This window comes from Streptopelia decaocto (genome assembly GCF_964273445.1).
Source record: "Streptopelia decaocto genome assembly, chromosome: 2".
Lineage (NCBI taxonomy): Eukaryota > Metazoa > Chordata > Aves > Columbiformes > Columbidae > Streptopelia > Streptopelia decaocto.
The window spans coordinates 95,301,229-95,321,629 of NC_138655.1; the positions used below are offsets into that span (position 1 = coordinate 95,301,229).

Consider the following 20,401-nt stretch of genomic DNA (forward strand, 5'->3'; position numbering starts at 1 on the left):
ATTAGAAAGAAATTCTTTACAGAGAGAGTAGTCAGGCATTGGAATGGCCTGCCCAGGGAGGTGGTGGACTCGCCGTCCCTGGAGGTTTTTAAACTCAGATTGGACATGGCACTTAGTGCCATGATCTAGTAAACGGACTAGAGTTGGACCAAGGGTTGGACTCGATGATCTCTGAGGTCTTTTCCAACCCAGTCAATTCTGTGATTCTGTCAATCGTGGGCTGAAAAAACAACAAACAAAGACACACCCCACCCCACCTCCCCCCAAAAAAAGGAAAAAAAGAAAACCACACACACATAAAAACCCAACGCAACACCCCCCCCCCCAACAAACAAACCAACCAAACAAAAAAACACACACAAAAAACCCAAAACAAAACAAAAAACCCCAAACCTTAGAAATAACCCTAATGCCTAATGTCACTCAGCCATCATTTATCTGTCTTGCCTACTGCCATGGTTATTTTGGAAGAGGTTGAGTTATATGTCAAACTGTGCTAAACAGAGAAAGTTGTAATATCTTAGAAGTAAGTTAGGGTGTGAACAGGTAATAAATAAAATGATAGCTTTGAGATTCACTCTATATGACATTCCTTTGTATCAAAGGTGTGAGTAAGGAATCCAGATGCTCTTGAGACTTGCAGTCTTGGTGAAGAGCAGAGATGGAAAGCACAGGTGGAATTTAGGGCAAAAAGTTAAAAAGCTTTATTTTCATCTTAAATTTGAAAAGGCAGAAATACAAAACAGATAAGAGTTTGAAAGGATAAATGGATTCAAATCATTATGCACTTAAAAGAAAAAATGAATAAATACTTGCAACAATAAAGGAAATTATGAAATGCTGTTACCATTTGTCTGTCAGAAGGAGATTTCCTGATATTTATTTTTTAACTCAAAGCTTCCCCCTGCCCCAGACAAATAATAGCTTGAAGGTCCTGAAGTGTATACAGGTCAGATTTTTCTCTAATCCTGAGACATCAAAATCACTGCCTCGGTCTTACGGGTAGCTGGATGCTTGTGATTATATAACAAGCTATTAAGCTACTCTTTGAAAACCAAAACAAAGCACCTTGGTGGAGATTAGAGTGAAGCATTTACCAGACTGGTTTGGACTATTAGAGGCACATGCTGCTCATGTAAAGAGAATGCCAACTAATAAAGTAAAGTAATAACAAACAAGAAAAGACACTGTTAAATCTTTCTTGGCATGTCAGAATTAAGACATGCAAATAAAAAATATCTTCATATATTCTTACTCTTCCTGTTAATTTATAGCCAGAATTTTCATAGTTTTTAATCTGCATATCTGTATGATGTTTGCTAAATCTTAAGCCCCATTTTGAAAAATTGAGGGCAAATAGAATAAAAATTACTTTTTGCCAAATATTTCCCTTTGTTACTCAAGTGCATTAGTTGTACCTAAGCATTATGGATGTCACCATACTTAATATTTTTGAGATTATTTGGGTGAGCTTTCTGAATATATAATGATACACTTGAAAAAGTGAGGCTAGAACCCAGACATGTGGAAATTAATCTTGATTTTTCTCTTCGTTACAGGCATCGCTTTCACAGATTTACCGGTAAGATAAGTGCATTTTCAAACAGCTTTCATGTGTATTAAACAGATGTTTCAAATGTAACTTGCATTTACCTTATGCTTCTTGGAAATAGAATTATAATCTCATTAACCAATTTGATATCAAGATATTTCTCATCATCATGTCAGTGATGACTTGAATCAAAAAGTCCTCACAGTTTTCCTTTTCAGGTTCTTAACGTTGAGGCATTCTAATGCAAGTTTAGCAGAAAATAATATATACCGGTAGTTACTACATACTTTCTTTGACATATACGGGCCTTGTATACAAAGTCAAAGCTACCTTAAACACCAGCATTGTGCATGTGAGTACACATGTATGTACACAGTTGTGTGTCATTTTTAGAAAGGCCAGCTACTTAAGACGTGGTCACTGTAACTCATGCTTGATGCCTGATTTTCAAAATCTTTCTCTATATTGTTCATAAGATCAAAGGTATCATAATATTTTCTCTTTTTAAAGAAAGCTGCAGGTATCTTAATCCTTGAAACTTTTTGCTAAATTAAAATGAACTTTCCTTAAAACTGTTATAAATGTGTTTCCTATGCTACTGGTACAGGCATGATACTGCACTTATTTGTTGTTTGCTTTTTTTTTTTTTTCCCCTCATCCACTTCATTTCTGATCTAACTGGGTTAGGGTGCAACGTGTGACGCATTTCCTTCTGGCCAGCTACTTCATTTGATATGGCCTTAGCAGGCAAGGGCAGATATTAAGGAAAAATGAAGTTGGTAACCCAGCCCCACCACAGGGTTGGGTACTTTGTGTAGGAAGCCCCTAATGCTGTTCTGAATGTGTGAGGTGCCAGTAGGGCTGCTCGCGAGCACACACTGCCAGCACAGGAGAACTGACACTGTCATATGAAGTTTAAAGCTGGACCCCTCCTCATTAGAATCAATTGTTTTGATCTCATGAACAGATTTGAGACTTGATTAGTCTAGACTAGGTGACACTATGAGCAGTCTTTATTTAAAAAAAAAAGAGGGGAGTGGGGGGAGAGAAGGGCACGATCCACTTGGGCATGATTTAAACAACCAGAGTATTTTGCTTTCATTTCACCAGGCCTCAGTGTTCCTACTGACCTCCATGTTGATAACTTCTTTTTGATTGCTTTAATTTATTTAGCATATACTTCCATAGATCAGCATACCATTATACCATATGACCATCGATTGCAGTGTAAATATGATGTAGGTGTATTTATAAATTAAAAACAAACAAAACCCCACAAACAACAACAACAAAACACTACCCACCCAAAACCCCAAGGGATTGCACTGCCATTGCTGAGATGCTAGGTACATTTAAGAAAGTTACTTTAATCCCAGTAGGCAGATATTATTTTCCTCATATTTGGCATATTTCAGATTTGCATGGAGACCTAATCTCTAAGCAGAAAATAAAACAGAGACAACAATAAATGCTTTAAAGTCTTTTTCTAGATAGAAGTCCAGGAATTCATGAGAACTTCAATGCACTGTTACAGTTCTTTTTAGGCGCTACACTTGGACTTTGAGGCTAATGAGTTCTCTATCCTGTCAGTTCTTACCACTAAAATTCAGCGATGTTTTAAGTATTTCACCCCAAAAGGAAAATGACTCACTTTGTAAGTTTAATTTTTGTTCTCTTCTTAAAAGAAACTTTAATCCTGGTGTTTAAAAATCATTTAAAAATTGGTATTGATTATCTTGTAAAATTGGAATCAAAAAGTTGTAAAGTTTAGCACAGTTTTAAAAGTGCATTTTTCTGAATAGAAAGGAATGATCAGTAAGGCTTTCTTATTTCAAAATAAAAAGAATTATGACCACTGGAAATGAAAAATAATCAGTCATTGTATTGCTGGATTGGTAGAAATTGCTTTACCTCTGGATTATCTGTCCAGGAGTTATTTGCTGGTTCACACTACTAGTAGCATTGGGGATAAAACAGAGATGAGAAAAAAAAGTCGGGACTTCAGAAAAAGCAGAAAAAAACTAATTAAAAAATTTCTTGCAGCCAAACTTGTATCCCACAGTAGGGCTTCAAACACCAGGAGAGGTTGTGGATGCTAATTTTGGACAACATCCATTTGTATTTGACATTGAAGACTATATGAGAGAATGGAGAACCAAAATTCAAGCACAGATTGACAGATTTCCAATAGGAGATCGTGAAGGAGAGTGGCAAACAATGATTCAGAAGTAAGATTTTTGAATATTGTTCATTTAAAAAAGATGTTAATAATTGCATTATTTCAGAGGTTTTAAAATATTGTAACTATTGACTTGTGCAAAAAATTACAGATAGTATTAAAAACTAATACAAATTTGTTGACATAAGTTTGATAAATATGTATAAAATTGAGCGTGAATAGATGCTTGGGGGAAGAGTTGTCCACATTATTACTTAAGAGTTTATAATGATGAGTGTAAGTCTTCCATTCCAATTTGACCTTTCTAATGTTTGTTGAGGAGTTTAGAAAAATTGCTGTGGCCATAATGGGCAGTTTTTAATACTTTGAGCTCCGGAAATTTCCCTTTGTGTTCTCAGCCTTTCAGCATGCCAGGTTAAGTTGTGGCTTGTTAATTGTCTCACTTGGAAAAATGGTGGTTGCAGCTTTGGATTTTTTATTTCTTTAGTGAAAACAAAAACTTAGTGTGCAAAAATTTCACTTCAGTGTATGTAATGAGCAATAAGAGAAACTTAGTAGCAGGTAGTGTTGTCAATGAGCCTACCTTTGAATGATGAATCATTTTTATGAAAATTCATAATAATAAAATAATACAAGTATTTTTAGTTGTTTTTTTTCTGTACAGTGTTTTGAAGAAGACACTGATTCCCAAGTTGAATTACTTTAGTCTGATTTGTGCAGAAATTTATGACTTTCAAGTAGAATTCTTTAATTTCCTCTAAGTCCCTTTATTTAATAAAAGGGGGTTTACATTCAATAAGTTCTTGGTTTCTTACCTGTATTTGATGAGTGTTTCTGGGTTGTGTTTTTGTTTGTTTTTAGAATGGTGTCATCTTACTTAGTTCACCATGGATACTGTGCAACAGCAGAGGCATTCGCCAGATCCACAGACCAGACTGTGCTAGAAGAATTAGCTTCCATTAAAAATAGACAAAGTAAGCCTTGGAAAGCATGTTACATCCTCTTTTTCCTCCCTTAAATATTACATAAAACTTTCTCTTAAGCATCTTTGTAGAATTTCCTTTCAGCACTATTCCCTAGTATAGTTCTTTGCTGTCATGTAAAGTTACGTATGTAAGAACAGCTGGTTAAGATGAACTTCTGCACTAACGCTTTGGAACTTGTTTGATGTAGCAGAATGTGGAAATCACCTGTTGCTTTCTTTTGAATGGGAAATTTTGGTCTGTCTTAAACAAATGTAGGTAATATCTCGTTTGTGAGAGCTAATGGTCAGTCACAAACAGGAATATAAAACTTAGTCTTCACAAACAATTAGACATTTATCTCCACTGTGAGTTTTCCTGCTTACAGATGTGAGGGGGAAGCGGACAAGGAAAACTAACAGCAGTTCAGTTCTAACTCGCTGTGGCAGTGCTGCTTGGTAGCCTGGTTAAGCTGTGCCTTCCCTGTTCATTTAAATCCCTGCTGTATGAACACAAGTGTTTGTGTGACTGCATGAAACACCACACAGGGAAACTGCTCTGCTTGAAAAATGACCCATTTGTTGGGCTGTTTGCAACTTGTGCCAGGTTACCGCAACAGAAGCACCAATAAAGACAGACTGTTGTGGAAAGATGTAGTCAGCTGTAACCTGGCAGGAAGTATGTGTTTTAAATAAGAGCACCTAAATTTTCTTCTGCTTAGTCAAAATTGAACGTGTGGGAGGTGGGATGCAATTTGGATGTTCTTGGGTGATGATAGTTTGGTATGTGCTTATTTATAAAGGTACAAAAATGAGAAAGAAATTGCAGAAGAGTGCCTGCAATCTTAATCTACCTCTAAATGAGCAATCTGAGTACAAGGTAATTGTACGTTGGCAATAAATAAAAATATTGAGTACTCATTTAGATATATATATATAGGTAGAGTGCAGTTCTTAAATTTTTCTATTGAACTCACACGGAAGCATGATCTTTCTTTACAAAGTTTTTTCTAAGAGGAAAAAAATCTTGCTGATTGATAGTTGCAGTGTCTTTTAATCATGAATTTACATGTATTCATCTGTAAGCTGTTCATTTAACTGATGTTGGTTTTGGTGAACAGAAATTCAGAAATTGCTTTTGGCAGGATGAATGGAGAACCCATTGAAAACAACATAACAGCTGTATCCAAGTTTACTAGAAAAAAATCCTAATCTCTTATTTGTTTTTTGGTGAACAGGAATTCAGAAATTGGTTTTAGCAGGAAGAATGGGAGAAGCCATTGAAACAACACAACAGTTGTATCCAAGTTTACTAGAAAGAAATCCTAATCTCTTATTTGCATTAAAGTGAGTCTTCAAATTATACAGATGTGTGTTTATAGATGACACAGTACCTTCTGAGACAAGACAGTTACTCATTTAAAGCTTTCACAGAATTTTAAACAAAGTTAAGCAGCATTTTTTAGAAAATGTATATAGTTCACGTTTTTATGCTGTATTATTTGCTACATGTTTAACTAGATTTTGTCATCAAGGTCTTGTTTTGCAGCATATTTCACATCTCACTGTAGACTTGTTCTCTGGAACTAAGTTTTGTAGTTTTTCAAATCAATTTTATTCAAATTGGGTGTCAAGTAAAACTTAAAATGTAAACTGATACAGTGTCATATTCAAGAAAGTTAAGAGTTTGTCTCCTCCTCCAAGCGGGTGACTGACTTTAAAGACCAGTTTAAATGAGCTGTTTCACTCCTTGTCACTTTACTTGAAACCCCTGGCTACTACTGTGGAAATTCCATAATCCCAAAGAGTTCTCTTGGCTTCCCAGGCACACAATATTCACCTTCGTTCTGGCATTTTTAGTTGCCAGCCACACTGATCCTCCAGAATTTTGTATCACGTTGTAGTGTTTGAATGCGGAAAAAAAAATCTGTTATCTCCTATGAGAACAAAGCACTTCAATTTTTATGTTCGGTTAAGTAACTTGGAATGTGTTTGAAGTCTGTCATGCTCAAGTGCTGAACAGAATTCATGTGCTAGTACTGCAGACTTGCCACACAATTCACAAAATGCAAATATTTTGGTGAAAAGCTTCACTCAATAACGTCAGCTTATGTTATCTTTTCCTCAATGTGTCTTTCTAAATTTTGCTTGTTCTATTGAGGCTATCCAAGCATAAACCATAAAGCAGTAGTTCTGAGCTTCCTTAAAGTCTGTAGTAAAGCCTCCTTATCTAAAGTAAAATCGACAAAGAGCAACAGCCTCTAAAGAGAAGGTTTGTATATGAGCTTGCTTTTCAAACTGTTTCCTGTGCAAATGTTTAATGTTAAAAGTTGCCACCTAATGCTTACTGTTCCAGAGGATCAGAACTATGTTCTCATTTACTTTGAGAGAAATGACAGACAGGACAACGTAACGACATATCCTCAGGAAATAACCTTGCCCCTGCCAATAAAGCAAAACAGTTAAAACAAGAAAATACAATTTAGTTCTCTAAACTTTGAGGACTTATTGCCAAAGTCTGTCCTCAAAGGATAGGGTTCCTGTTCTCCTCCCTCTCCAGAGCTTATTAATGATTGGATTACTGACATCCAGCATTTTGTTGAGTCAGACTTTTTGTCTATTTAGCACTAAAATTAAATCATTGCTATCATTGGTAAATTGAAATGTGTTAGTTGTTTTATTAGCTTAACTTTTTTGCCTTTCGTTTAGGGTGCGCCAGTTTATAGAGATGGTGAATGGTACAGACAGCGAAGTGCGGTGTTTGGGAGGCCACAGTCCAAAATCTCAAGACAGTTACCCTGTTAGCCCACGCTCATTCAGTAGTCCTAGCATGAGTCCCAGCCATGGAATGAATATTCACAATTTGGCAACAGGCAAAGGGAGCAGCACACACTTTTCTGGTAAGTTGATGTGAAGGATGCACCACATAGATTTGGAAATACCAAACCAAGTAGATTTCTTTGGTAGAATTAAGTAACGGGAGAAGTTAAAAATACAGACTAACAATTTGTTTTAATTAAGAATTGATGCTGAATGCTTTGTATAAAAGTGTAGTTTTAATAATTAAAATATGTGATTCTCAGTCACTGGGGAAATGGGAAGTGTATAAATAGAATAAAATATTTTTTTTTGTATGTGCTCTTGGTTTTACTAAGGGTTTGCAAAGTAGGTTGCCACTGATTTCTAAGAAATGCTTGCTTCCAGGAAGTGGAAGGTTATGATGCAAATTTCTGTTATCCTTTTGATGATAATTTATGGCTTGGGCAAGGTGGTTTAAATCCAGTTAAGTGGTCTATACAATCCACTTCCTATGCTGTTCATGAAATAGTTGGAACAGCTGCTCTTGCATAGGAAATACCGGGAGCTGGGTGGTGGAGTTATGTAAAAGACTTTCTGCTGGCAGCCACATTTCAGTCTGCAGAGTTGAAGTGGTTCTGAGAGCACCTAGGTCGTGATAAAGCTGCTTCTTGGTGACATTGAGCAGGAAGCCAGTGTAGCCTGGCCACCAGAGTCCTGCTGCCCTTGGAAAAGCAGCAGCTTCTCTTTTCTTCCCTCTGTGTCAAGACTCTGCTGTCATGGGTGTGAGTGGAGATCCTCTCAGATTGTCTGCTTGTTCTTCAGGACTAGTAGTTTCTTGATTTTATGTTGGAAGGGTCAGAATGACATTTTAGCCAGACATCACAATTTCACAGCAGGGTGTAACTTTATTTAGCAGAGCACAATATTAACAATTAAAATAATTATATGGGGAAGGAGGGAGGTTGTATTTAAGTGTAGCAACATGTAAAGTATTTCCAGCACTGAATTTTACTGTGCATTTATTGAAAGAATTATGTGATTAGGAATTAGTAAAATGCATGTCTGCTTCCATCCAGCGTGGTTACAGTGGCCTAGAAAAGATTTTCAAATCTTTCAGGAACAATGTATCAGTTCTAAGAAATTATTCTACTCATGCAGTTTTCTGTTTTACTGGTGTATAAATACAAATGAAAAACCTTCTCACATATGTGTTGGTACTTGTTAAATAATGCTTAATTTCTGCACTGTAGAAGCTTTAAAGGTTTGAATATGTGAAACACAGAGGCTAAATATTTGTTTATAAGTTTATTTGTTTGGCAAATCTGCTGTCTACTGACCAGGAACAATTAAACTATGCTTATTTCACTTTTGGAAATCTATACTTGCAAGTAAGTTTGTAGATTATTACAATTATTAAAACTTTCTTACAGGGTTTGAAAGTAGTTGCAGTAATGGAGTAATATCAAATAAAGCACATCAGTCTTATTGTCACAATAAACACACGACCACCAGCTTGAATGTACCAGAGCTCAACAACATAAATGTATCAAGATCACAGCAGGTTAACAGCTATTCCAGGTGAATAAACTTCAGATGCTTCTAACTTACATTAAGGCTTGTATTGTGCATGTGCTTTGTTTTTTTTTTCCAGAGATTCAGTGGCATTTTATGTGATTTTTTTTTTCTCTCTTTTTTTTTTTTTTTTTTTTTCCCAAGGACAGTTAAAAGAGGGCAAGGGCCCAACAGCTTGTGATCGCTCTAGCGTGCTTTGGTTTTGTTTTAACTTCTCAAGCTCAATAGACGCTTTCCTCCTGTTTGGCTAAAGAAATGCAATGGACAAAAATAAATTGCCTTTCTTATAGCTCTTTATGGTCACTTTTGAAGTTGTGAAGATTAACTAGCTCTCTGGCACTTGGGATTTTAATTTAAACCACTGACATTGATTTAAGCATGCTGCATGTAGGTAATGAAAAGTTTTCCAAATACTCTCTTTACTTTGCAGTATCTGCAAAGTAAACACAATTGAGACGCATATTCTTTTGAGGTCCCTTCCAGTCCTTAACATTCTATGATTCTGTGTGATATGAAATGTGCGCTGCCTTCTGTTGGGCACACAAGAATTGTTTGCCTACTCCAGTCCATCACTTGTGCAAACACATTCAATTTGGAGAATTACAATAGATACATTAACGAGGGTTAATATGGTTATTCATAACCAGTAAATACTAAGCTCTGGGTTGCACAGATGCAGCAGAACTTAAGTTGATGTGTACTGCCCAAGCTGGATTCCCAAAATTGCCAACTACGATGTGGTGATGCGGTGGCGATAACAAAGACTGTTCCAGTTGGATAGTGATGACTGGGGGGAAAAAAATAAAGAGTAACAATTTACCTTTTAGTTTCACAATTTTTGTTTGTGTCAGCAATTTCTTCTGCCAAAAAAGCCTGGCAGTGTCCAGGCAGCTTGCAGATTTTTCACAGGAGGAAGACAGTTCCTTGGCTGCAGTGTTGCCCAGTCAGAGCGGCCTTTTGCCTTTCTTCCTCAAAGGAAGCTGGGTATTTTTCATTGCTTAGAAGCAAGATATTAAACTTTTAAATTGCATCTTTTTGGTCTTGAGAGAGGTTTTAGGTTGTCATTCTCCATGGTGAACGGGCTAGGATGTAACTGTCGGCAAAGCTCAGTCCCAAAACCATGCTGGCGTTTTCTAAAAGTGTTTCTGTGACCTGCTGTAAGCAAAGTATGGTGAGGAGCTGTACGCTCTGAATCTGGCTGTGAACATCTCTTCAGTGTCCTGGCTTATTCAGTATTTGCTTCGGGTTTTTCTTCTTTTTCCCTGTCATTCTACCAACAGTAAATGAGAGATCGGGGCTTTTTTTTAAAAATAATTATTTACCTGAATACAATATTCTCAAAGTAGGCTCTGTATTGAGTTAACTGTGTTTTAAAAAAAAAAGGGGGGGGGGGAATTGTGTATTTTCTCAATGCATTTTCTCGAGCGCTATGTATGTACAGATACATGAACAAGGTAAGAACTTTTTGGTGTGTTTTTAGTAAGTGTTGTACTACTTATTCTGGAATAGTGGCGGACACATGTAATTTTACTGAATGCTAATGTTAGCTGAGAGAGCCTTAAGATTTCACTGGTGCTCTGGCACTGCCAGTTGCTACAGAAAGAGCTGTGGTCTAACTTGGTAATATTTAAAAGTAGCTTTTCAGTAGCCAAGATGAGGAGGTATTGTGCTGAAGTTGTGAAGAAGATAACCCCTACGTACTTAAATATGCATAAAACTTTTATTTATTACTCTCTTTTCAGCAATGATGTAGACATGGAAACAGATCACTACTCCAATGGGGTTGCTGAGACTTCATCCAATGGCTTCCTAAATGGTAGTTCTAAACATGATCACGAAATGGAAGAATGTGACACAGAAATGGGTCTGCAGTGATATTTCTTACATTTTTATTAAGTGATGGCAACAAGGTTATGTTTTTACTTGCAATGCTTCCCAACTTGAAAATTAGGGATATTAGCTCAAATCTTAACTTTTTTTTTCTTTTGTTTGTTTTTGCTGTTATTAGATGTGAATCTTATAATCACTGATTCAGGTGGTCCAATATCAGTTTGAGAACAGGGGAAACATCAATTTCTAAGACAGTACCTTTGAGAAGAAACATCCTGTTGTGTAGCACGCCTGGGTTAGGGTTGGCAGATGGCTTCTCCCTCTTTTCCTGGTCCTCTTACCATTCATGGTTCTGATGGCATCTTTGCACTCGACAGTAAGAGTAGAAATTCCAAATCGCTCATATTGAAGAATGCAAAGTGCTAATATTAAGTGGTAAAGAAAAGGGCTGTGTTTGGGAACTGAGATGTTAAAACAAAAGCAACAAACACACACCACACACACAAACAAACAACCCACAAATGTTTTCCACCAAAAAAATAGCCTGTCTTACGTGGTTGCGGTCTAAAAAAATAACTTTGTTTGACTTAACCTGCTTTATACTCAGTCGTAACTGTTGTCATTAGTGACAAATGAGTATTTAAATGCCTTCTGATCGCCAGCACACCATAACAAGATGCTGTTTACTCTGTCAGTTGTGGTGCTAACTGCATTCTCAAACAATTGCTTTAACCAGACATCAGTGAATAGGTAGTTTAAATGAAACATGAAACTCGGGACAATGCTAGTGAACTTTCAGAATGCAGTAGTACATACAGGTACCTGTGAATGCTTCACAGTTCTGAGGGCATGTGCTGCTGCTGCCAATCATGCAGCTTTGCTGGTAAATACTACATAACTGTTGAAAAGCAAATATAATTCTGTTACAGCCCTGGAGGGGGCAGATTCACATTTCCAGGCCATTTCCCTGCATCGTGCTTTGAAACTGGATAACAACAAGGCCTCATTTCTGTGACAGAAAAGACAAAATGCTTCTTTACACTCTTGCAACCTTCTCCGTGGAGGCTTGCTGTGACACTCGTGAAGCAGCTGCACAGGGCACAGAGTTAGGGTGTGTGGCGTTTTTTTTTAATCGTAGTTGTTTTCTGCCTTTGGAAAGTGATGTCGTAGGTTGGGCAGCAGATAGCAAACACCACTGCTTGAGGACCTGTGGGTGCTTCACCTTTGTAAAAAGGAAATGTGGCTCCGCAACCTACATTGATTACACATCACAGTTGGAGTTTGGTGTTTTTTTGCTTTTCAGAATATTTATATATTCCCCTTAGTGCTGTGTACATACAGCTATGTAGGTAGATTTTTTCCACAGGTGATATGCTCACATCTAAGAAAAAAAAGAAGTAAAGCAGCCACTTACAAATCCTTGTTTGTCATAGTGGTCAAAATATATCACTGGGTAGCAATGTTAAAATCAGAAGGAAGAGTGGTTTTGTAATCAAGGTCTGATTCAAAACTTAATAAGGCAAAGAATGGATAAATGCTTCTTTTTAAGATTGCTTTAGTTGTAAATTTTAAAAAGGCAGAACTTTCAGAGAAGTCAAGCATTGATGTCCTGTTCATAAGCTACATTAATAACGCTTAAAATCCTTACTATGGGGTAATATTGTAGCAAACATTAAATAAATCTGTTGTAGTGCTCTGCTTGATTACAAAAGAAGCCTGGAATGTCCAAATCTTTAAAATAATTTATTCTACAAGGAGTCCAAACAGTCAAAATGATCATTTTGTAGGAACATCCATCATGGCTGTTTGGGAAGTTGAGTGTTTTTTACCCTCTATTAGCTGTTCTGGATTTGGTGCATCTTAAGAAGTGCAGTGGCAAAGAACTGAAAAAGTAGAACTGTGGGCTTAATTGTTGTTACTCATTTTAAACTCCCATCAAATTTTAGGGTAAAACTTGGCTTATCATCTAGTTAGTTAAAAATTAACCATTGCAAAATAAACGGTGTGTGTGGGCAGCCTTTGCTGTTAGTTAGCTAAGTCTCTATGTTTATAAAGGAGCAACTGAACAGCGCTCAGTATAGGAGCACATTGTGCTGAGGTCTCTGGCCCAATGTACTTTCTCTCTGGGAAGGCAGATGTCTTTTGAGTGAAATCAGTGGGTTCTCTAGATCCGTAGATTGTTATTGCCAGCTCTGTTAGCAGTGGTGATGACGATATCATTTTTGCAGAAGTAGATTCAAGCCAGTTAAGACGTCAGCTATGTGGTGGCAGCCAAGCGGCTATTGAAAGAATGATCCATTTCGGAAGAGAATTGCAAGCAATGAGTGAGCAACTAAGAAGAGAATGTGGCAAAAACACAGCAAATAAGAAAATGCTGAAGGTATGTTTCCTCTTGAAATTGTGGTGTTAACTGTGCTGCCCAGCAGAAACTGTGTCCCCAGCACACTGTGTCGAAATACTGCCCTGCTGTAGCTTTAGCAATTTTTTTTTGATCTGAGAGCAGTGCTCTAATCAGCTGTGGTGTAGCACTGTCTCCTGTCTTGTCTGTGTAGCACGTTCACAGGGAAGATAATTGCATGCTGTAATACAATTAAAACCAGAGATTAATTTAGCACTTCCCTCCATCTCATTTCTGACTGTGCAGTTTGGCCTCTTGAATTGAAATGCTGTTTTCAGCTCTAATGATAAATGAACTGCAAAGATAATTGATCCAGATGCCTGAAATGTGCTCTCTGTAGTATTCTTGTGTGTTAATTAGTTTACCTTGATTTGAGACTGCTCTGGAAAAGGATTCCCTTACTGAAGACTAACTGCATGCAATTTTCGGTCTGTTTCATCTTTCCCCATCACTTATTAAAATACTGCCAACTTTTGTTGTTCTGCTTGCTCAAAATGGAACAATTCCTGTTACAGTTTCTTTTTATCATTTTGTATTGATGGACACAGCCAATCACCTTTGTGATTCGGAGTCCAAACAGGTGATGAAAATAGTCCTAGTTTTCACTAGTGGAATATAGCTGTGAGATGTAATAAACTTCATCTTTCTGTAGGATGCATTCAGTTTACTTGCATATTCCGATCCCTGGAGCAGCCCTGTCGGAAACCAGCTTGACCCGATACAAAGAGAACCTGTGTGCTCTGTACTGAATAGTGCAATACTAGGTGGGTAAAGCCTGGGGGCTTTCTCCTTTCATTCTAGTCAGGTAGCACTGCTGCTCACATCATTTGCTGCACTCAGGACTGGGCTGGCTGTGTCACTAACGGAGCATAGCAATGTTATGGTACGCTCTAGTTTTTACTAAAAGAGAGAGGGGTGGTGTAGGGGGCATGGTAATGTAACAGATGTCAGCATCTTTTTTTGTTGTTCAAAGCAAAAATGGGCCTGTTAGTAACGGTGCTGTGCAGGGAATTTCAAAATCACTTGGTTTGTCCTGTTCTGTCTTGCTCTAAGAGCAAACTTTGCAAGTAAATACAGGAATTTCAAACATGTTTTTAAACAAGCTTAAAATGTAAGTGTTCAGTGCATTGCTGTGACATTAATCAGTTATTTAACTGCCGCCACAATTCTTTTCCAGAGACTCACAATCTGCCAAAGCAACCACCACTTGCCCTAGCGATGGGACAAGCATCACAGTGTCTAGGATTGATGGCTCGATCAGGAATCGGATCCTGCGCGTTCGCCACAGTGGAAGACTACCTACACTAGCTATGCATTTGAAGATCTGAAAGGTGTTGTGGCATATTCAACATGGAAAGTAGTCCAGCTCTGCTGACTGGAATTTGGAATTTTAATTATGTACTAAGGACAAGTCTGTCGCTTTATGTTGCTTCCTAGTTTACAGCATGATGCAAATGATTTCTAACTTAGTGTTAGGAGAAAATTTCCATCTTCAGACCTCTTAGACAGCTAAGAGTTGAAAATATCACTGATAATGTCAGACATCCAAACTGACAAGAACCAATCCTTTGAACGATTGTCCAAAACAAACCAAAAATCCTGCTACCTTGTGGTGGGACGGACTAGAAAACCTGGATCTATTTAGCATGTGGGTGATGTCAATGTCAAAGCAGGATGACTTGCCAACCTCCACCCCCATTGTTACATAGTTCAATCAGTGTAATTTGCAAAATGCATAAACACCTGATGGTTTGGATATATAGTGTTGATGGGAAGAAATGATATTTTTTAATGTGTACTGTAAAACTTGAATTACTCAGGAGCTGAGTGAATATGTTTGTTGCTACTTACAATCCCAACCTGTTGATCTTAGTAGTTTTTTTTGTTTTAACATGGTCTTTTCAATTTTGTTTCCTTGTTTAACTACAGACAGCTTCTGTTGTGTAGACTCACCAGTTTAACTGTTGTATTATAACAGTATTACATGTCAACACAGTGTGGTTATGACCTATTTATATAAAAACCAAATATTTAGTCAATTTACAGTCTTAATTTAATCTTTGTACACCTTGCATTTTTAAAAGTGCTTCAAATAGTACTATATTGCAATAAAATGTAGTGATATAATAATTAACCAGCCATTAAAAACTTACTTCTACATACATGGTAGCATGGACTTGTATGCTACAGTTTCTGGGCTCTAGAGCTCTATCCTAGAACACTGGTTCTCAGGGAAACCTACAAATTCAGCAGCCAAGTGGCCAGTTGAACCAGGGATGCCACTTGCCTGCCTCAGAGCACTGCAGCAGCCAGCTTGTCAAAAGGGAAAGGTTGACTGTGTTCTTGCAGAAAGCAAGTCTTGCCTCAGTGATGCTAGTAACTGGAAAAGCAGGAATAATTGATTGCTGTAAGAAATGCGGCTTCCAGAACAGTAAGTACAACACTGTTAATCTTTATTGCCTGCAAAGCAGCTGCCTCATGGGGGCAGCTCTACCAGCCTGGCCAGAACACCAGCTGTTCTCAAACAGTATTAAGGATACACAGTCACTACCCTGGCCCAGCTGGTTTTTAGATTCTCTCACCTCTCCTGAAAGGGGGAGGGAAGAGAACAGCACAGTCAGTTCAGGCACAGCTTGCTGAAGGGTAGTGCCTGCTGGTGGCTGTTGCCTAGATCTGAAAGAGCAGCAGTGATGGAGCAGTGGGGGGGAAAAAAAAACAAACACCTTTGTGTGGAGAGACACAGTAGAAGTTCTTAATTGCATCTTCTGAAAAAGCTGTCTTCATACTTGCTTTTTAATCTGTGTTGCAAGCCAACGTTGTTTAAACCTTGCTGCCTTTAGCTTCTTTTCTTGCCCTTAAACACCAAAAAAAGAAGAAAATTACGATTTCCTTAGCCCATCTACTCAAGAAGCAGCAATCCTTTGATTACTGCAGCATTTCAGAACAGAACTGACTGGAAAGCTGATAAACTTTCTATTGTATTTCACATACACAAGGTGCTTTTCACTGGCTGGGTACCAACTTGTGCCAATCCTCTTCCAAAAGTGGGGGGGTAGAGCAGCACTTGTGAAGCACAACTGAAAAGTGGATGCTGCCCACTGAGTATCAGTAACTTTGGCTTCTAGTATCCAAGAGCCCCAGAGAGGGTGTTTGTGTGGCTGTCCCCATTCCTTTCTGTAATGTCACTTTTATAAGGAGAAACAGGCACCATTCCCCTGTATTCAAGACACAAGTTCTGGGATCCTGGCATCCCTGCTTTAAGTTTCACACACATCTGAAATTACTTCCAAGGGCTCAGAGGCTGCAGGCTGAAACAATTAGTAAAGTATTTATTTTGGCAAGCAAACATGGCTCTAGGCCCAGATGCTGTTTCTTAATGTATCAAAAAAGGAGGTAATTTTTTCAAGTTGGGTCTCATATACCCTTCTCATACCCAATCAGGCTGTAGTGTTCCACAGCCCTTCCCTTACTGTCAGGTTCTTCGAGGGAGAATGGAGCAAGTCACAGCCCTCTACCATGGGAAAGTTTTATTTAAAACAAACCCAAACAACTGTATGCATAATGTGGTTTAAAGCAGTACCTACTTTATGTACTCACCCCAAGATCTGTCCACAAACTGAACTGCAGCTTTTCTAACTGGGTTTTTCTTATTTTCAAGGGAAAAAAATTCATTTGCTGAAATAGAGATGAGTGTTAATTACAAAGTTTAACACATCCTGATGCAGACCCACCTATGGAAAACTGCTTACCCCCTACCCGGTTGGTGCCTGGTCCGTAGAGATGAGTGCTTAAAAAGTCTCGGGCGAGCTTTTGGTGGAGGCCTTCCAAAGTCTGATCTTTTAAGCGCACAGCCACATAGTTTCTTTTTGACCTAGTTAGTTAAATACAGTGATGTAAATACCTGTAGTGTAGTAACAGAACTCAGAACAATAGACAAACGTCAGTGCTTTGCTGCTTGAGCACAACAGAAGCTGGTGCTGGTTTCTGATGCTCAGCCAAGTTTTGTAGCGTATTAAAAACTGGACCAAGGCTCTCAATCTGTCATCCTGTACCTTTTTATGCCCTGAGGAATTCCTTGGGAGTCTGGAACTAGTCCTACCAGAGCCTACTGCACACATCAGTGGCAGAGAAACAAAGGGGGAAAAAAACAAAACCAACCAAACAAAAACCTGAATGCAGGAACTCAGAGCTCCACAGCAAGATCTGCAGAGATAGATAACAGAATGTCTTCTGCTGTGCTTATGGCCGCTCAGTTATCTCATACCAATTAACTTAAAAATTATTTATATTATAGATTTTATATATATATATATATATATTACAAGTATGCCATATCAGAAGCATACTAAAGGTGCTTACAGCACATAAATACGCTTTCAATCAGAGGAAGGACAGGGAACATCAAGCGGAGAGTACAGCCACCCAGTGACAGAACAGCTTCCGTGGTGCCCCCTCCCCAGGCAGAAGTAGCAGCAGTGTCACCACATGGCAATAGAGCCCCTGCCTCTGCTTCTCCCAGCGCACCTGCCACCCTTCCTTCGCACATCTTTCTTCACCAGCCTTTGGGCTTTGCCTTCGCTCTGCTTTGCAGCCCCACCTCCACAGAGTTCACCTAAAGTAAATTTAATAGAAAACAGAAAAAAATTCCCAAACATTATAAATCAAGAGCTAGAAAGTGTTGCCCACATAGAAAGGCTGTTAGCAAGTAGAGAAAAAGCACACCTTGGAGGAACTACCCCAAGTACCCCTGGCCAGCCTTCCCCTTCCTTGGCATCAATACCACAGAACAGGCTTCATCACCGGACAAAACTCCAGTGCTACACAACAGCTACGAGTAACATGCAAAGGGGAAGCCAGCCTCGGATTTGTTCTCACCACCAGATACATGGAGACCAAGAACTCAAAGAATCATTAGCATGGTTTGGGTTGGAAGGGACCTTCAAAGCTCATCTAGTCCAATCCCCTGCAATGAGCAGGGGCATCTTCAACCAGATCAGGTTGCTCAGAGCCCCATCCAGCCTGGCCTGGAATGTCTCCAGGGATGGGGCATCTACCACCTCTCTGGGCAACCTGGGCCAGTGTTTCGCCACCCTCATTGTAAACCACTTATTCCTCATGTCTAGCCTGAATCTTCACTCCTTTACTTTAAAACCATTATCCCTTGTCCTATCCTGAGCTCATCTCTTTTCTATGCCAACAACAGATTTTTCTAAAAAAACAATAATAAAAGGAAGAAAAAGTAGCTGTTATGTCAGCTGGCTATATAATTATGTGATGTATGGATCAGACAACTGTTTTAAAAAAAAACAAAAACACAAACATTTTTTTTGTAAGGGACTTTGAAATGCAGATGAAGGGGGCCAGAAAACAGCAGTCATGAATACTCTTCATTTTGTAGTTCAGAATTTGAAAAAAGCCACCTTTTTTTTTTTTACAGATGCTATTAAATCCTAGTATGATATGTAAAGTATTAAGGCAATTAACAACTGTGTACAGAAATAGCCTTTGTAACTTAAGCAAATGCTATTAATCTTCCTCTAGTAAGAAGGAGCTTTTTCTATTATAACACTTGCCCATTATTTCCTTAAAAATGTTGGGCTATTCTAACTGAAATCATTGTACAGCAAAACACTTTTGTAAAAGACCCAGAAATCAGATTAAATGCAGCTTCAGACCCTCCCTCGGGTATTTTTCCTTGGCAACAGACAATCTGTTCAGCCTGTTTCACACTTGCAAAAGGTCTCTGTACCAAAGCACTTCCCCCTGCAGCCCTAGCACAGAGACGGAACGCTGAGGTAGCAGGACGAGCACTGTGCCAGAGAAGCCAGCTGTGGTGTACCTGTGTTCGCAGCTGCAGCTTGTTCCTCGGCTCTGTAGAGGAAGGAAAAGGCAAAAGGTTACCCTTCCAGTGCATGCACTCCCTGCATTCACCCACAGCCACTATGGCTCGCATGGCAGTAACTCCCCAGCCACCTCGGTGAGACACTGAGCAGAACCAAGAGTCCCGTTTCCCCCCGTAATCTCCCAATGCCAGGACCCGATGGGGCCACACTGCCACAGGCAGCGCTTCTGGAACCACCTCTCCCCACCCCCCGTGTCCCCCTCACCGTTCTGGCGGCGCGGCGGCCAGCTCCTGCAGCACGGCTTCGGGAAGCAGCTTCCGCCTCTGCAGGGAGAGCGCAGTTAGCGGGGCGGGCTCCTCAGTTCAGAAAGGACAGGGAACTGCTGGAGAGAGTCCAGCGCAGAGCCACAAAGATGAAGAAGGGAGTGGAGCATCTCCCTTATGAGGAAAGGCTGAGGGAGCTGGGTCTCTTCAGCTTGGAGGAGACTGAGGGGTGACCCCATTAATGTTTATAAATATGTAAAGGGTGAGTGTCATGAGAACGGAGCCAGGCTCTTCTCGGTGACAACTAGTGGTAGGACAAGGGTTAATGGATGCAACCTGGAACACAGGAGGTTCCACTTAAATTTGAGAAAAACTTCTTCTCAGTGATGGTGACAGAGCACTGGAACAGGCTGCCCAGGAGGGTTGTGGAGTCTCCTTCTCCGGAGACATTCAAAACGTGCCTGGACACCTTCCTGTGTAACCTCATCTGGGTGTTCCTGCTCCGGTGGAGGGACTGGACTAGATGATCTTTCGAGGTCCCTTCCAATCCCTCACATTCTGTGATTCTGTGGGGGCACGGCCCGCCCGGCGCGGGGTGCGAACGGGGAGCGGGGGCCGCCGTACCTTCTGCTCCGCGAACAGCTCCTGCCGCCGCCGCCGCTTCTCCTTCAGCAGCTCCCGGTGCCTGCGGGGAGGCGGGAGGCGCCGTCAGCGCCGCCTGAGGACGGGGAAGCGGGAAGGGGTGTGGGGGGGGAAGCGCCGCGCACGGGTGGCTTTTGCAGGGGTTAATGTCCGTACCTCCGGGCCGCCTCCCCCACGAGCTTCCGCTCGGTCTCGGCCGCCTCCCTCGCCACGCCAAAGGACACCTCCTCCGGCGCCTCGTCCTCCGAGGAAGCCGGGCTGAGCAGCGCGGCGGGCGGCCCGCGCTTTCCCGCGGCCGCCGCCTTTCTCCGCCGCGCCATGGCCCCCGTGCTGCCCTCCTGGAGCCCCGTCCCGGAAGCGCT

At 39.9% G+C, this 20,401-nt stretch overlaps 2 protein-coding genes across 6 annotated transcripts in view; one reads left to right on the forward strand and one right to left on the reverse strand.

Annotated features, from left to right (window-relative positions):
• Positions 1-15,425, forward strand: part of RANBP9 (RAN binding protein 9) — a 40,344-nt gene extending 24,919 nt beyond the window's left edge. The window contains exons 5-14 of one of the 5 annotated variants that reach the window (XM_082045964.1): positions 1,560-1,582; positions 3,596-3,780; positions 4,593-4,705; positions 5,931-6,039; positions 7,402-7,592; positions 8,922-9,069; positions 10,806-10,927; positions 13,125-13,273; positions 13,944-14,055; positions 14,469-15,425. In XM_082045964.1, coding sequence (XP_081902090.1) covers positions 1,560-1,582; positions 3,596-3,780; positions 4,593-4,705; positions 5,931-6,039; positions 7,402-7,592; positions 8,922-9,069; positions 10,806-10,927; positions 13,125-13,273; positions 13,944-14,055; positions 14,469-14,599 — 1,283 coding nt within the window. In that variant the 3' untranslated portion in view covers positions 14,600-15,425. Of the gene's footprint in view, positions 1-1,559; positions 1,583-3,595; positions 3,781-4,592; positions 4,706-5,930; positions 6,040-7,401; positions 7,593-8,921; positions 9,070-10,805; positions 10,974-13,121; positions 13,274-13,943; positions 14,056-14,468 lie in introns of those variants that run through there. The other 4 variants (XM_082045965.1, XM_082045966.1, XM_082045963.1 and 1 more) reach the window with 4 other exon arrangements.
• A 302-nt stretch (positions 15,426-15,727) lies between these two features.
• NOL7 (nucleolar protein 7) lies at positions 15,728-20,388 on the reverse strand. Its single transcript, XM_082045968.1, has 8 exons — positions 20,196-20,388; positions 20,022-20,082; positions 19,399-19,457; positions 19,131-19,162; positions 17,816-17,903; positions 17,041-17,162; positions 16,889-16,966; positions 15,728-16,145 (listed from the first exon to the last, which is right to left on the reverse strand). The coding sequence occupies exons 1-8, from the start codon at positions 20,357-20,359 to the stop codon at positions 16,072-16,074; spliced, it is 678 nt and encodes a 225-aa protein (XP_081902094.1). The 5' UTR covers positions 20,360-20,388; the 3' UTR covers positions 15,728-16,071.
• Positions 20,389-20,401: the final 13 nt, after the last annotated feature.

Coding starts and splice junctions, on each gene's coding strand:
- NOL7 (XM_082045968.1), bottom strand. CDS start 20,359: ATGGCGCGGCGGAGAAAGGCGGCGGCCGCGGGAAAGCGCGGGCCGCCC. Junction 17,904..19,130: donor AGCTGCAGCTGCGAACACAG/GTACACCACAGC, acceptor AATTTACTTTAG/GTGAACTCTGTGGAGGTGGG. Junction 17,163..17,815: donor GTGCGAAGGAAGGGTGGCAG/GTGCGCTGGGAG, acceptor TTAACTAACTAG/GTCAAAAAGAAACTATGTGG.